Here is a 17,241-nt window from a genome sequence, read left to right on the forward strand (position 1 = left end):
CAACGGTCTTTTAAGAGAGCAGTGGAAAGGGACAGAGGACATTAATGAAAGCTGTTATTATAAGGTAATTGCAGATCTTTTAGCAATAATTAACAGACTACCTCACGTATACATGCCTAGCTCTAATAAACTAGCAAATAAAATAAAAGATATGACAGTTATCCTTTAAGCCAAGCATACATTTGTTCTAAATAGTAAAGGAGGTCTTTACATGGGACGATATTACAGCAAAAGCGTTCCTTCCCGACAATCTGCTGATCGCTGGTGGAGGAGACCACTGCTATTATATGCAGTGATCTCCTCCAGAGTATGGGGAGGAGTGATTGCTAATGACTCATTTTCCGGCAGCAGATCCTGTTTACACAGCACAATCTGCTGTGAGTAAACAATTATTTTTGCGTGCGCACAAACGATCGGATTGTAATCAGTAGTACATTTACACCGCCCGATCATCAGCATTACTATGAATGCTCGTTAGAGATAATCAGTCTGATTCTAAGCCGGTGTGAAGAGCCCGTAAGAGGCGAAGAAGCTACTGCCAGACATCTCCACTGGGAGTCCCCATACACATTAACTGGTTGGCAGTTCCGAGCTAAAATCGTCGTGTTCAGCCATCATACATGTAATGTGTATGTTCATCTGAAAGGGGTGACCTGTCCACAGGACCTGTACTGGCTATCTCCAGCAGTCTAATAGATTAAAGGAGTGACCGTTCATATGCTCAACCTGTTGCTCCCCTGCAGGACATGGGGCCCCTTTTCTCATGTTTCATGGGGGTCCCAGCTGTAGGACGCCCACTGACCTAATGGTTTCCTGTGGATAGAGTTTAACTTCAAATTGCCGTAGCACCCCTTTAACCCCTTAGGGACGCATGACGTACCGGTACGGCATGTTTCCCGAGTCCTTAAGGACCCATGACGTACCGGTACGTCATGAGTTTAAAATGAGATTGCAGCGCTGCGGAGGTTAATCCGAACGGGATGCCGGCTGAAATCATTCAGCCGGCATCCTGTCACAACGCCGGGGGGGTCATGTGACCCCCCCGTATCGGCGATCACAGCAAACCACAGGTCAATTCAGACCTGCGGTTTGCTTCGCTTTCTGCCGATTCTGATCCCCGCGGTCAGAGCAAACTTTAAAATGCCCCAAATAAAGTTTTATTAACCCCCCCTGCACCCCTGAATGGTGCAGGGAGGCGGGTGCAGAGGGGGTGCTGCAGGCGGTGCGGGAGGTGCGGCAGGCGGGATCGCGATCCCCCGCCCGCCTCCCCTTGAAAATTCGTTGGTGTGCAGTGGTATACCAGGGTGTCAACACATTGCTGACACCCTGGTATAAACGGCTGACATCGGTGATGCGATGTCAGCCGTTTAACTTTTTCCATACCGCAGTCCGTACGGACCGCTGTATGGAAAAGGTTAACAGCTCAGGGAGCACCCTCCCTCTCCCATCGGGGGGCTGCTATGCCTTTGCAGCCCCCCGATGGAGAGGGAGAGAGCCCCCAGACAGCCCCCAGACAGCCCCGTCCTTACCCTTCCCCGTCTGCGAAGTTGTGGCTACAACTGAGCAGACGGGGAAGGTTCCCATGGCAACAGGACGCCTTCTCAGGCATCCTGCTGTCCATGGTGCTGAACAGATCTGTGCTAAAGGCATAGATCTGTTCAGACAAAGTGTAAGTAAAATACAGTACAGTACCCTATATAGTGTACTGTACTGTATTATACAGACATCAGACCCACTGGATCTTCAAGAACCAAGTGGGTCTGGGTCAAAAAAATGTAAAAAAAAAGTGAAAAAAGTTAAGATAAAAAAATTCATTTATCACTGAATAAAAAAATAAAAAATACACTACACATATTAGGTATCGCCGCGTCCGTAACGACCTGATCTATAAAACGGTCATGTTACTTTCCCCGCACGGTGAACGCCATAAAAATAAAAAAATTAAAACTATGAGAAAATTGAAATTTTGCCCACCTTACTTCCAAAAAAGGTAATAAAAGTGATCAAAAAAGTTGCATGTGCGCCAAAATAGTACCAATCAAACCGTCATCTCATCCCGCAAAAATCATACCCTACCCAAGATAATTGCCCAAAAACTGAAAAAACTATGGCTTTTAGACTATGGAAACACTAAAACATGATTTTTTTTGTTTCAAAAATGAAATCATTGTGTAAAACTTAAATAAATAAAAAAAAGTATACATATTAGGTATTGACGCGTCCGTATCGACCGGCTCTATAAAAATATTACATGACCTAACCCCTCAGATGACCACCGTAAAAAAATAAAAATAAAAACGGTGTAAAAAAAGCCATTTTTTGTCATCTTACGTCACAAAAAGTGGAATAGCAAGCGATCAAGTCATATGCACCCCAAAAGAGTGCCAATCAAACCATCATCTCATCCCGCAAAAAATTAGACCCTACTTAAGATAATCGCCCAAAAACTGAAAAAACTATGGCTCTTAGACTATGGAGACACTAAAACATTTTTTTTTGTTTTAAAAATGAAATCATTGTGTAAAACTTACATAAATAAAAAAATTGTATACATATTAGGTATCGCCGCGTCCGTGACAACATGCTCTATAAAATTACCACATGATCTAACCTGTCAGATGAATGTTGTAAATAACAAAAAAAATAAACGTGCCAAAAAAGCAATTTCTTGTTACCTTGCCGCATAAAAAGTGTAATATAGAGCAACCAAAAAATCATATGTACCCTAAACTAGTACCAAAAAAACTGCCACCCTATCCCGTAGTTTCTAAAATGGGGTCACTTTTTTGGAGTTTTTACTCTAGAGGTGCATCAGGGGGGCTTCAAATGGGACATGGTGTCAAAAAAAACAGTCCAGAAAAATCTGCCTTCCAAAAACCGTATGGCATTCCTTTCCTTCTGCGCCCTGCCGTGTGCCCGTACAGCTGTTTACGACCACATATGGGGTGTTTCTGTAAGCTACAGAATCAGGGCCGTAAATAATGAGTTTTGTTTGGCTGTTAACCCTTGCTTTGTAACTGGAAAAAAAATATTAAAATGAAAAAATCTGCCAAAAAAGTGAAATTTTGAAATTGTATCTCTAATTTCCATTAAATCTTGTGCAACACCTAAAGGGTTAACAAGGTTTGTAAAATCAGTTTTGAATACCTTGAGGGGTGTAGTTTCTTAGATAGGGTCACTTTTATGGAGTTTCTACTCTAGGGGTACATCAGGGGGGCTTCAAATGGGACATGGTGTCCAAAAACCAGTCCAGCAAAATCTAGCTTCCAAAAACCATACGGCGCACCTTTCCCTCTACGCCCTACTGTGTGCCCGTACAGTAGTTTACGGCCACATATGGGGTGTTTCTGTAAACGGCAGAGTCAGGGCAATAAAGATACAGTCTTGTTTGGCTGTTAACCCTTGCTTTGTTAGTGGAAAAAATGGGTTAAAATGGAAAATTAGGCAAAAAAATGAAATTCGCTAATTTCATCCCCATTTGCCAATAACTCTTGTGCAACACCTAAAGGGTTAACAAAGTTTGGAAAATCAGTTTTTGAATACCTTGAGGGGTGTAGTTTATAGAATGGGGTCATTTTGGGGCGGTTTCTATCATGTAAGCCTCACAAAGTGACTTCAGACCTGTAGTGGTCCCTAAAAATTGGGTTTTTGTAAATTTCTGAAAAATTTCAAGATTTGCTTCTAAACTTCTAAGCCTTGTAACATCCCCAAAAAATAAAATATCATTCCCAAAATGATCCAAACATGAAGTAGACATATGGGGAATGTAAAGTCATCACAATTTTTTGGGGTATTACTATGTATTACAGAAGTAGAGAAACTGAAACTTTGAAATTTGCAAATTTTTCCAAATTTTGGGTAAATTATGTATTTTTTTATGCAAAAAAAATTAAAAAATGTACTTCATTTTACCAGTGTCATGAAGTACAATATGTGACGAAAAAATAATCTCAGAATGGCCGGGATAAGTCAAAGTGTTTTAAAGTTATCAGCACTTAGAGGGACACTGTTCAGATTTGCAAAAAATGGCCAAGTCCTTAAGGTGAAATAGGGCTGAGTCCTTAAGGGGTTAAAGAGGATCTGTCATAAAAAATAAAATAAAAAATCTCTTGCTGTTGTCTGTGCTAAGGAGATTCCAGCTCTTTTTATTCCAATAGGCCCTTCCGGTACTCAGATCTTTAGTTCCTCTTCTCTTCTGCCTGTCGTATCTTCTATCTCCTCTGGTCAAAATGGTGTCAGTTGGGAATTTCTTGCTTCTATATGCTGTTCTCCCTGGCTATGAAGCAGTCCATAGCAATTGGACAGTGTCGCAGCCAGGGAGTAGAAGACGTCCATTGAGGAGAACTGAGGTTTCCTCCTCTCAGTACCTTTACTAGTCATCTGCATATTAGGCATCAGGACAGAGCAGGGGGTAATGCTCCAAAATAGAGCGGCCTATTGAAAAAAAACAGCAAAAGCAAACAGGGACTACAGCAAAGGTATTAGGTTTAAAAAAAAAATAGATGACAGGTCCTCTTTGTCTATAAATTTCTGTCACTTTAGGATATAGTGAAGAAAGCAAGAAGCGCACCTATTTAAAATCTAGTTTATGGATGGAAGTTAGTCTGCCAACTAAAGCACAAGGCAATCATGCTAAATGAATAATGGAAAATGTAACTAAATTCCTCTCCAAGGGTCAGAAAGAGCAGACACGTTTTACAAAATAAGTCTGCCGTTTCTCCCATTTGACTGTGTGCAAGGGGCAGTGTCCTCTAAGATACTTTCTTTGTGAACTGCTCAGTCCCAATCATGGAAATTCACTGCCTAGTCATACAACCCATATGAAAGCGTTATCAAGTGGAAGTTATGTAAGTGTATGAAAGGTTACACATTAAAAATAGACTTGCTGACAATGGTGAGATTTCAGGAAGGCTGTCTCACTCAACAGTAATTGCCAGATCACTGAGATGATTGCTGACTGATATTCTGTATAAGCCACTAAACTCAGGTAACAAGTCCAGTTGAGGTGTCGTTTTTATTGTGCAAACCATGGAAAATACATAATTAAGATTTTATCATCCAAACTAGCAATCGACCGATATAGATTTTTTAGAGCTGATACCAATAACCTGTGAACTTTCAGGCCAATAGCTGATAACTTATACAGATATTCCCTATTTACCCTAATAGAGCTCTATTAGGGTGAATAGGACCTCACACTGTCCCTGCTGCCCTGTGCATAGTACACACAGCAGCAGGGAGCTCACCATAGCAGCCAGGGCTTCAGTAGCGTCCTGGCTGCCATGGTAACCGATCGGAGCCCCGCGATTACACTGCTGGGGCTTCAATCAGAACTGCCACTGCCACCAATTAAATTACTTAGGTTGGGGGGGGGGGGACCTGTGGCCACTGCCACCAATGACTGTAATACTTGGGGGCGCACTGCACCACCAATGATAATTAATCTTTAATACAGATACAGGAGGCGGGTGCAGCCGATAGCCAGGCACCTGCTATGCTGGCTGCTTGACTCTGGGGAGGACACTCAGGAGGAGGAGGCTGCTGCCGTTCGCCGAGCACACTAGCTGAGACAGCGCAGCGGTAAACTCTCCCCTGTCCCTCCTCCTGCTTTAATATTCGTTGGTGGCAGTGGTGCGGGCAGCTTCAGAGCCCGCTCATTTTATTGGGCTCTGCGGTGGCCGCTTCATAGGAGGGAGGGATTCCCTCCCTCCTTCTCCACTGACTCTGGCCAACGAACATGGCGGCACGCGCCGGGCACCATGTTTTCTCATAAGTGAGCAGCGCTGGACTCATTATCGGCATATCGGCAAGGTTAGATGCCGATAACTTTGAAAATCATTGGTAAATGATAATCGGTCGATCCCTAATCCAAACCCTGACCCATTTATTATAGGGTTTCAGGAGGATAAATCTACATGTTCCCCTAAAAGACACACAGACAATTCAGTACAGTCCAAAATAATGAACAATGAAAACCAGTCCCTGAAAGTGTCAATTGCCAAAATGTGTGTGTACTCACCTCTCCAAAGGGAGTGCAGTAAGTTTCTGGACTTTCCATTCCACAAGTAGAAGAAGCTCTCAGTTGATCTGTTCTTCCGATAAGCAGATCTCCTATTGCAGGATAACATCCCCCGTGAGAGCAGTCTTGTTGTGCATTCACAAGGAGTGCGAAACCTATAAGATGCAAAACCAGCATTAATAAAATTAATTCAAATATATGTCTAGTGAAAACAATTCTTAAAGGCAACCTGTCATCAACTTTATGCTGACCTCAATGAGGGCAGCATAAAATAGTGACAGAAATGCAGATTTCAGCGGTGTGTCACTCATGAGCTAAAAGTAAGTGGTTGCTGAGAACCAGCATCATAACCATTGCAGCCCAGGACTCGAAAAGAGACAAATCTACTTGAGAAGAGTCCTGGTTATTCATAAGCTCCTGCACTCTTACCCATCTGCTGATGATTGGCAGTTCTCTCCTAGAAAGAAAGGGAGAAAACTAGGTAGAAGACTGTCAGCCATCAGCAGGTGGGCAGGGAGAGCAGGAATTCATGAATAACCATGACTCTTTTCAGGTGGCCGTGACTCTTTTCCAGGCCCAGTCTGCAATGATTGTGATGTTTGTTCTCGACAACCACTTACTTTTAACTTATAAATGACAGACCGCTGAAATACACTCACCTGTCTCTACTTTATGCTGCCGTTAGTATGGGCAGCATAAAGTTGATGACAGGTTACCTTTAAACAAAATGGGGGGGGATTTTATTTAACAAGTTCTGCACTCCAGAATACTGGGGTGTCAAAGTGGGTGGAGTTATCTCTGTTCATCAGTTTTGTTCAAGATTTAGCACCACAACTTTGCTTTTTATAAATTCACACAAATGGTCTTACTTAAGAAGGGGAATGGTTTGGAAGAACTGGAGCAACAAATTTTGACAAAGGTTTCATGTTTAAAGAGGTTTTCGGAGACTTTAATATCGATGACCTACCGTATCCTCTGGATAGATAATCAGTATCTGATCAGATAGTGTCCAACAACCGGGACCCCCGCCGATCAGCTGTTTGAGAAGACAGCGGCATTCACGGTAGTGCTACAACCTTCTCTAGCTTTTCCTAGGCCATGTAATGACACGTTTATAAGTCACATGGCCTTGGCACAGCTCAGCCCCATAAAGGTAAATGGGGCTGAGCTGTGATACAGTACAGCCGCTATGCAATGTACGGTGCTGTGCTTGGTGAGCATGGAGAAGGCCTTGAAGCGGGAGCACCGATGCCTTCTCAAACAGCTGATCGGCGGGGATCCCCAGTGTCATACCCCCACCGATCAGATAATGATGACCTATCCTGAGGGTAGGTCAACAGTATTAAAGTCTTGGAAAGTGCCTTTTAAAGAAGTTCCAAATCAAACATGTGGCATCTGATAAATGTAGTGCAAATTACCCCAATGCAGACTCCTGCAAAACTGACTTTGAAAGGTTTCCTCATAACTCTCCCCAATGTAACATTTAACATTGGAAAGACAAAAGGGCTTATTAAAGATAATGTGTCATCAGAAACTAATCTTTTGTAAACATACTTTTGTAGAATTTTTGGTGAGTTTTTATTTTATTTTATTTTGCCATGTCACTATCTATACAGGGAGTGCAGAATTATTAGGCAAGTTGTATTTTTGAGGAATAATTTTATTATTGAACAACAACCATGTTCTCAATGAACCCAAAAAACTCATTAATATCAAAGCTGAATATTTTTGGAAGTTTTAGCTATTTTAGGGGGATATCTGTGTGTGCAGGTGACTATTACTGTGCATAATTATTAGGCAACTTAACAAAAAACAAATATATACCCATTTCAATTATTTATTTTTACCAGTGAAACCAATATAACATCTCAACATTCACAAATATACATTTCTGACATTCAAAAACAAAACAAAAACAAATCAGTGACCAATATAGCCACCTTTCTTTGCAAGGACACTCAAAAGCCTGCCATCCATGGATTCTGTCAGTGTTTTGATCTGTTCACCATCAACATTGCGTGCAGCAGCAACCACAGCCTCCCAGACACTGTTCAGAGAGGTGTACTGTTTTCCCTCCTTGTAAATCTCACATTTGATGATGGACCACAGGTTCTCAATGGGGTTCAGATCAGGTGAACAAGGAGGCCATGTCATTAGATTTTCTTCTTTTATACCCTTTCTTGCCAGCCACGCTGTGGAGTACTTGGATGCGTGTGATGGAGCATTGTCCTGCATGAAAATCATGTTTTTCTTGAAGGATGCAGACTTCTTCCTGTACCACTGCTTGAAGAAGGTGTCTTCCAGAAACTGGCAGTAGGACTGGGAGTTGAGCTTGACTCCATCCTCAACCCGAAAAGGCCCCACAAGCTCATCTTTGATGATACCAGCCCAAACCAGTACTCCACCTCCACCTTGCTGGCATCTGAGTCGGACTGGAGCTCTCTGCCCTTTACCAATCCAGCCACGGGCCCATCCATCTGGCCCATCAAGACTCACTCTCATTTCATCAGTCCATAAAACCTTAGAAAAATCAGTCTTGAGATATTTCTTGGCCCAGTCTTGACGTTTCAGCTTGTGTGTCTTGTTCAGTGGTGGTCGTCTTTCAGCCTTTCTTACCTTGGCCATGTCTCTGAGTATTGCACACCTTGTGCTTTTGGGCACTCCAGTGATGTTGCAGCTCTGAAATATGGCCAAACTGGTGGCAAGTGGCATCTTGGCAGCTGCACACTTGACTTTTCTCAGTTCATGGGCAGTTATTTTGCGCCTTGGTTTTTCCACACGCTTCTTGTGACCCTGTTGACTATTTTGAATAAGACGCTTGATTGTTCAATGATCACGCTTCAGAAGCTTTGCAATTTTAAGAGTGCTGCATCCCTCTGCAAGATATCTCACTATTTTTGACTTTTCTGAGCCTGTCAAGTCCTTCTTTTGACCCATTTTGCCAAAGGAAAGGAAGTTGCCTAATAATTATGCACACCTAATATAGGGTGTTGATGTCATTAGACCACACCCCTTCTCATTACAGAGATGCACATCACCTAATATGCTTAATTGGTAGTAGGCTTTCGAGCCTATACAGCTTGGAGTAAGACAACATGCATAAAGAGGATGATGTGGTCAAAATACTCATTTGCCTAATAATTCTGCACGCAGTGTATATAAAACAATATACAGTATATAATCCTGTATTTTTCAGTGGCCACAAGACCGAATGATAGTTCATGATTTCCTGTTCTGTATAGGTAACATTTCAATAGCTATTGGTATTACCCCAGGCAGAATTACAATGACAAGTAACACCTTTATATAGATAATACATAATCCACCATTCACAATAGGTAACGTCACAGCTTGTCAACTCCCTCCCTCTGCACAGGTCACAGAGCATGCCTAGAAAACTTTCCCATATAAGTCAGTGCGGTCCCCTCCTGTCCATTGTGTCTATAGTCTATGTAGCTGCTTTCAAAACTGGAAATCTTAAAGTGGTTGTCCCACGAAAAATATTTTACAATTTTCAAACCAGCACCTTGATCGGAATACTTTTGTAATTGCGTGTAATTAATGTAGTATAGCCACTGAGTTATTCAATTTAACGTATATGCATAGCGCCACCTACAGTTTGCTCTTTTTCTACTTTATCTCTCCTGCTCACTGAGATGGAAGCACATGATCAGTTCCATTCTTCAACTGCCACCACCTGCAGCCGACAGAACACACTCTCTGAGAAAGGGCATGCCCCGTGAGCTGCCAGCTTGAAATAAATCTAGCAGAACAAATGGAGCAATGAATGGAGACATCTCTGAATCTATGTAAGGTATAGAGCTGGTTCAAGTTTTGCTAGAAAGATGTTGTCATGTACTATGTAAAGTCTGATTTTAATTTTTACATTAATTATAGGATAACCTCTTTAACTTATTTTAGACCTAGTGGCCACTGAGAAAATTGCAGGATTATATAAATATATATCTTTTTAAATATACCGTATTTTTCGCTTTATGAGTTGCATTGCACTTTTTCCTCCCCAAAGTAGAGGGGAGAAATGGCAGTGCATGTTAGAAAGAGTTCACATCACCGTTATTTTTCAATTCTTGTGATTCGTCAGAAGAGCAGAAAAATAAATGTAATGTCAAAGTTCAGCACAAGCCTGGGGAAGGACAAGGAGCGGTAAATGTCGGAAGAGCAGCTGGATGTGTAGAGTGGCAGCTCTGTCTGGAGCATTACAGGTACCTTTTTTTTTTTTTTTAATCTGATGTGAGGTCTGATATGGGGGTCTGATCTGAGGTCTGATATGGGGGTCTGATCTGAGGTCTGATATGGGGGCCTGATCTGAGGTCTAATATGGGAGCCTCATATAGGGGTCTGATCTGAGGTAAGAAATGCGGTTCTGATGAAAAATATTTTTTTCAGATTTTTCTCCTCGAGAACCTAGGTGCGTCTTATAACCCGGTATGTCTTATAAAGCAAAAAAATACCGTAGGTAGTGATATGGAAATTTAAAAAAAAGGATTAAACAATAGCTAATTTGCTGATGACACATTTCCATTTGTGGAAAATTTATGGAAGATGATATCCCTATGGACTATGATTAGCAAGCTCACTCATGTGATGAATGGCTTCCATGGCATCACAGAAGTGTGCCAGAGAACGGCGATAAATCATAAATGTTACTATTATTAAGTAGACTTTAATCCAAATTTGAGTCCAACACGGCCATCTTGATTGAAGATTCCACGTTAAATCTCGTGCGTAATGACGTCACTACGCACCACACGATATTCGCGCTGGATCTTCAATCAAGATAGCCATGGCGGAGTCTCTTAATAATTTTTTTGTTAACCCCTGACAGCCCTCAATGGTCATCTCAGATGACGTGATCAGTGATGAACATGGCATTTGAGGGGTTCAATGACTGAGAGCAGTGCAATCACTATTTCAGAGTAATTCATCATGAAACAAATTGCTTTGTGAAATTTGACGAAGCAGACGAAGAGAATTTATGTGAACTTCGCTCTTCTCTAGTTACTATACTGACAATTTTTAATTCATATTTGGGGTTTAGTATCTTTTTTTTTCTATGGAAAACTTAATATTTACAAGGCATATACACTATATGTACAAAAATATTGAGACACACCTCTTAATCACTGAATTCAGGTGTTTCATTCAGGCCCATTGCCACAGGTGTATAAAATCCAGCATCTAGCCATGTAGTCTGCCTTTACAAATATTTGTGAAATAATGTTTTGTTATAAATAGCTCACTGAATTCTAGTGTGGTGCTGTAAACAGGATGTCATTATTGCAAGTCAGTTCATGAAAATTCTTCCCTCTTAGGCTACTTTCACACTGCATTTGGTGCGGTTCCGTCATGGATCTGCACAAACGCATCCGTTCAACTTAGGCTTCGTTCACATCACCGTTCAGCCTTTCCGTTCTCCTGCTCCGTTTAGGAGCAGGAGAACAGAAAGGACGGAGAAGGCACATAACTGAGCCAAACAGAGCCCTTAGTACCCCATAGACTATAATGGGGTCCGTTATGTTTCCGCTCAGAAGATGATTTTGAAGCGGAGACAAAAGTCTTGCATGCACAACTTTTGTCTCCGCTCCAAAATCATCTTCTGAGCGGAAACATAACGGACCCCATTATAGTCTATGGGGTCCTTAGGCTCCGTTTGGCTCAGTTATGGGCCTTCTACGTCCTTTCCGTTCTCCTGCTCCTAAACGGAGCAGGAGAACGGAAAGGCTGAACGGTGATGTGAACGAAGCCTAATACAACCGCATGCATCTGTTCAGAACGGATCCGTTTGTATTATCTTTAACATAGCCAAAACGGATCCGTCTTGAACACCATTGAAAGTCAATGGGGGACGGATCCGTTTTCTATTGTGCAATATTGTGTCTCAGAAAACGGATTCGTCCCCATTGACTTACATTGTGTGCCAGGACGGATCCGTTTGGGTCAGTTGCATCAGACGGACACCAAAGTGCGTCAAGCTGCGTTTTGATGTCCGCTTCCAAAGAGCAACGGAGCCAAACTGAGCCAAAATGATGCATTCTGAGCGGATCCTTATCCATTCAGAATGCATTAAGGGCAAAACTGATCCGTTTTGAACCCCATGTGAGATCCCTGAATGGATCTCACAAACGGAAACCAAAACGCCAGTGTGAAAGTAGCCTTAGAAAGTTCACAATAAACCGTAAGTGATATGTTACAAAGAGGAAATGTGTAGGAACAATGGCAATTCAGCCATAAAGTGGCAGACCACATTGAGTTGCAGAGCGCTGAGGAGCACAGTGTAAGTTGCCAATGATCTGCTGAGTCAGTAAATACAGAATTTGAAACCTCCTCTGGCATTAACATCAGTACAAAAATTGTGCCCTGGGAGTTTCATGGCATGGGTTTTCATGGCATGCAAACCTTATACAGTCCTGATCAAAAGTTTAAGACCACTTGAAAAATGGCAAAAAATCATATTTAGCATGGCTGGATCTTAACAAGGTTCCAAGTAGAGCTTCAACATGCAACAAGAAGAAATGGGAGTGAGACAAAACATTTTTTGAGCATTCAATTTAATGAAAACAACGAATGAACTGAAACAGGCTGTTTTTCAGCTGATCAAAAGTTTAGGACCACATGCCTTTAAAAGGCCAAATTTGTGCAAAGATGTGGATTCATTGTCATTTTCTGTCAGGTAGTCACACATTGTGATGGCAAAGGCAAAAAAACTCTTCCTTTTTGAACGTGGTCGGGTTGTTGAACTGCATAAGCAGGGTCTCTCACAGCGCGCCATCGCTGTTGAGGTGGGACGCAGTAAGACAGTCATTTGGAAATTCTTGAAATTCTTAAATGATCCTGAGGGTAAGGCCTCCTGCACACAACCGTTTTTTTTAAGGTCCGCAAAAACGGGGTCCGTAGGTCCGTGACCGTTTTTTCGTCCGTGGGATTTCCTTGATTTTTGGAGGATCCACGGACATGAAAAAAAAGTTGTTTTGGTGTCCGCCTGGCCATGCGGAGCCAAACGGATCCGTCCTGAATTACAATGCAAGTCAATGGGGACGGATCCGTTTGACGTTGACACAATATGGTGCAATTGCAAACGGATCCGTCCCCCATTGACTTTCAATGTAAAGTCAGGAGTCCCTTTTATACCATCGGATCAGAGTTTTCTCCAATCAGATGGTATATTTTAACTTGAAGCATCCCCATCACCATGGGAACGCCTCTATGTTAGAATATACCATCGGATTTGAGTTAGATCGTGAAACTCATATCCGACAGTATATTCTAACACAGAGGCGTTCCCATGGTGATGGGGACGCTTCAGGTTAGAATATACTAAAAGAACTGGTGCTGCCAGGCAGCAGGGGGCAGACCCCCCTCCTCCCCCTGTAGTTAACACATTGGTGGCCAGTGCGGCGGGCCCCCCTCCCTCCCCTGTAGTACTGTAGAGTCATTGGTGGCCAGTGGGCCCCCCCTGTGCGGCGTATTACTTATAGCACAGACCTGTCACTTACCAGTAGGAGGAGCGCCAGCCGGTCACAGACATCGCAGCTCGCAGGTAAGTATAATGCTTCTAAAAATTGCTAAGTAACCATGGCAACCAGGACTGCAGTAGCATCCTGGTTGCCATGGTTACCGATCGGAGCCCCAGTGATTAAACTGGGACTCCGATCGGTACTCTCCGGTGCCACCAATGATAGGGGGGAGATTTTAATTAGGAGGGGGAGGGAGGGGGGTGCCCACTGGCCACCAATGAATCTACAGTACTACAGGGGAGGGAGGGGGGGGCGGCCGCACTGGCCACCAATGTGTTAACTAGAGGGGAGGGAGGGGGGCCGGCCGCACTGGCCACCAATGTGTTAAATACAAGGGAGGGGGGGCCCACTGGCCACCAATGAATTTAAAACTGGGGAGGGAGGGGGATTGCCCCCTCCTGCCTGGCAGCACATGATCTCTTACAGGGGGCTATGATACGCACAATTAACCCCTCAGGTGCAGCACCTGAGGGGTTAATTGTGCGGATCACAGCCCCCTGTAAGAGATCGGGTGCTGCCAGGCAGCAGGGGGCAGTCATGTACACAGTTCAAAGTATATTCTAACTAGAAGCATCCCCACTAGAAGCGAAGTGAAAACTCAGCTCTGAAAAAGCTTTTATGCAGACGGATCAGCGGATCCGTCTGTGTGAAAGTAGCCTACGGCCACGGACCACGGACGCGGATGCCGATCTTGTGTGCATCAGTGTTTTTTCAGGGACCCATTGACTTGAATGGGTCCGTGAACCGTTGTCCGTCAAGAAAATAGGACAGGTCATATTTTTTGGACGGACAGGAAACGCGGATCACGGATGCGGCTGCAAAACGGTGCATTTTCCGATTTTTCCACGGACCCATTGAAAGTCAATGGGTCAGCGAAAAATAAAAGGAAAACGGCACAACGGCTACCGGTGCACACAACGGTCGTGTGCAGGAGGCCTTATGAAACAAAAAAGTCAAGTGGAAGACCCAAAAAAATTTAATCAGCACTGAGCCGGAGGATCCAATTGGCTGTCCGTCAAGACACTGGACGATCCTCGACCCAAATTAAGGCCCTTACTAGTGCTGACTGCAGCCCCATAACCATCAGACGGCATCAGAGACTGAAGGGCTTCAACAAAAAACGTCTTCGAAGACCTCATCTCCTTGAACGCCACAGAACTGCTCGTTTGGACTTTGCAAGAGAGCACCAAACATGGGACATTCAAAGGTGAAAGAAAGTTTTATTCTCTGATGAGAATTTTTTTACCTTGATGGTCCTGATGGTTTCCAACATTACTGGCATGACAAGCAGATCCCACCTGAGAGGTTTCCTACGCGCCACAGTGGAGAGGGCGCCATAATGGTCTGGGGTGCTTTTTCCTTCAGTGGAACAATGAAGCTTCAGGAAGTGCAGGGGCGTCAAACGGCCGCTGGCTATGTCCAGATGTTGCAGAGAGCATTCCTCATGACTGAGGGCCCTCGCCTGTGTGGTAACGACTGGGTTCTTCAACAGGACAACGCTACAGTACACAATGCCCGCAGGACAAGGGACTTCTTCCAGGAGAATAGCATCACTCTTTTGGCCCGTCCTGCGTGTTCCCCTGAATCTAAATCCAATTGAGAACCTTTGGGGATGGATGGCAAGGGAAGTTTACAAAAATGGACAATAGTTCCAGACAGTAGATGGCCTTCGTGCGGCCGTCTTCACCACTTGGAGAAATGTTCCCACTCACCTCATGGAAACGCTTGCATCAAGCATGCCGAAACTAATTTTGAAGTGATAAACAATAACGGCGGAGCTACTCATTACTGAGTTCATGTTTGGAAAGTTTGATTTCTGTTTTGGGGGGGGTTTAGTTTTTTTTGGAGGTGTGGTCCTAAACTTTTGATCAGCTGAAAAACAGCCTGTTTCAGTTTATTCGTTGTTTTCATTAAATTGAATGCTCAAAAAATGTTTTGTCTCACTCCCATTTCTTGTTGCATGTTGAAGCTCTACTTGGAACCTTGTTAAGATCCAGCCATGCTAAATATGATTTTTTGCCATTTTTCAAGTGGTCTTAAATTTTTGATCAGGACTGAATCAAAAAGCACAATGCCAAACATTGTATAGAGTGGTGTAAAGCACGCCTGCACTAGACTATGGAGAAGTGGAAATGTATTCTGTGGCGCAACAAACATGTTTCTCTATCTGAGCTAGATTGGATTAGCTAGGAGAATGTTACCTGTCTGACTGTAATGTGCCATATGTAAAGGCTTTTGGAGGCGTGATAATGCTATGTGGTTGTTTGGCCTAGGCCCAACAAGGTCTGGCTCCACAGCATTGTGTTGCGAGGCATTTATGTTGCGCAATCTGACATGCTGTGACTGAGACGCGACAGTCGCAAAACTTCCATCCAAGTCGTATTTTTTGCAAGTGCTGCATGACAGTCTCATGTCCCAATGGGACAACATTGACTATCATTACAAAAGAAAAGCAATGTGACATTGCTGTGACAAGAAGTCACATGACACATATTTCCATGTAGCTGTACCCTTTTTTGTTGCACAAGGTCACTGTGTAGCCAGACCCTTAGTTAGATCTTAATTCTTCAGCACACCAAGACAGTTTGGATAACTTTGTTTCCAGTTTTATGAGAACAGTTTGGGGAAGGCCCTTTTCTGTTCCAGCAATACTGTATCCCAATGTTCAAAGCAAGGTTCATAAAGACAAAGCCCACAAACCACATTTGGGATGAACTAGAACGGAGACTGCAATCCAGGTCTTCTTGTCTAAAATCAGTGCCTGACCTCACAAATGCTCTTCTGGATAAAATTCTCATACAGACACTGCACAATCTTGAAGAACGCCTTCCCAGAAGAGTGGAAGATGTTTTTAGCTATAAATGTGGACCAACTCCATAAATGAATGCCTATGGACTTAGAATAGGATGTCATAAAAGCCCTTATAGGTGTAATGGGTGGGTTTCCGAATATATTTGTCCATTGATCAAAGTAAAAATAAATAGATGCAAAGAACATTTCCTATTTCAGACATGCACAAAATATTTCAAATTACATAATATAACGTGGTCTCAAAAAGCAGGAAATGCTCAACACCATATGCAGTTGTGCATTTATAACCGGGGGAGCAAATCCTGCACTTGTGGTCCATTGCTAATGGCGATCCCCAGTAAGAAATGCGTACAGTGGAGGATGTCCGCAGCGGACCACAAGTGCTTTTTGAGACCACGTTATATTATGTAATTTGTATATGTATGTCTGAAGGTGTATAAACTCCAAATTTGAATGTGCCTGATTTTCATCTATAGGCAGCATTCAGTGCACCTGTGAGGCCTGCATCATATAAGTCAGCTCTGGGTGGGACTCACAGCCTCCTCCCTCCTCCCATTGCATGTGTGGTTTCACACTGGAGGCAACTGGGAGCTTTTTGCTGTGAGTCAGACCTTACGCTTCTGTAATTCGCCCACTGGCCCCTGGTACTGCCCATATGGGATAGGTAGGTTAGCATTAGGTCCTGTGCCACCTGAGATACCTTGACGTGGTGCGTGGGCTCCGGTATGTCCTTCATATAAGGATATATTGGCTAAATTCTAATTTTTAACATCTGTGTGAGGGTTTAGTCAGATTTTGTTGATTGCATCCACCACAGTAGTGCACCTATTCTTATAAATGGTTATGCACAAAATATTTCCCATAAATGCACAATAT

At 43.2% G+C, this 17,241-nt stretch overlaps 1 protein-coding gene across 1 annotated transcript in view; it reads right to left on the reverse strand.

The window, feature by feature from the left end:
• Positions 1 to 17,241, reverse strand: part of LAMB3 (laminin subunit beta 3) — a 155,770-nt gene that overhangs the window by 132,655 nt on the left and 5,874 nt on the right. The window contains exon 3 of the mRNA XM_040424063.1: positions 6,020 to 6,174. Coding sequence (XP_040279997.1) covers positions 6,020 to 6,174 — 155 coding nt within the window. The remainder of the gene's footprint in view (positions 1 to 6,019; positions 6,175 to 17,241) is intronic.

This window comes from Bufo bufo, chromosome 3, assembly GCF_905171765.1.
Source record: "Bufo bufo chromosome 3, aBufBuf1.1, whole genome shotgun sequence".
Classification (NCBI taxonomy): domain Eukaryota; kingdom Metazoa; phylum Chordata; class Amphibia; order Anura; family Bufonidae; genus Bufo; species Bufo bufo.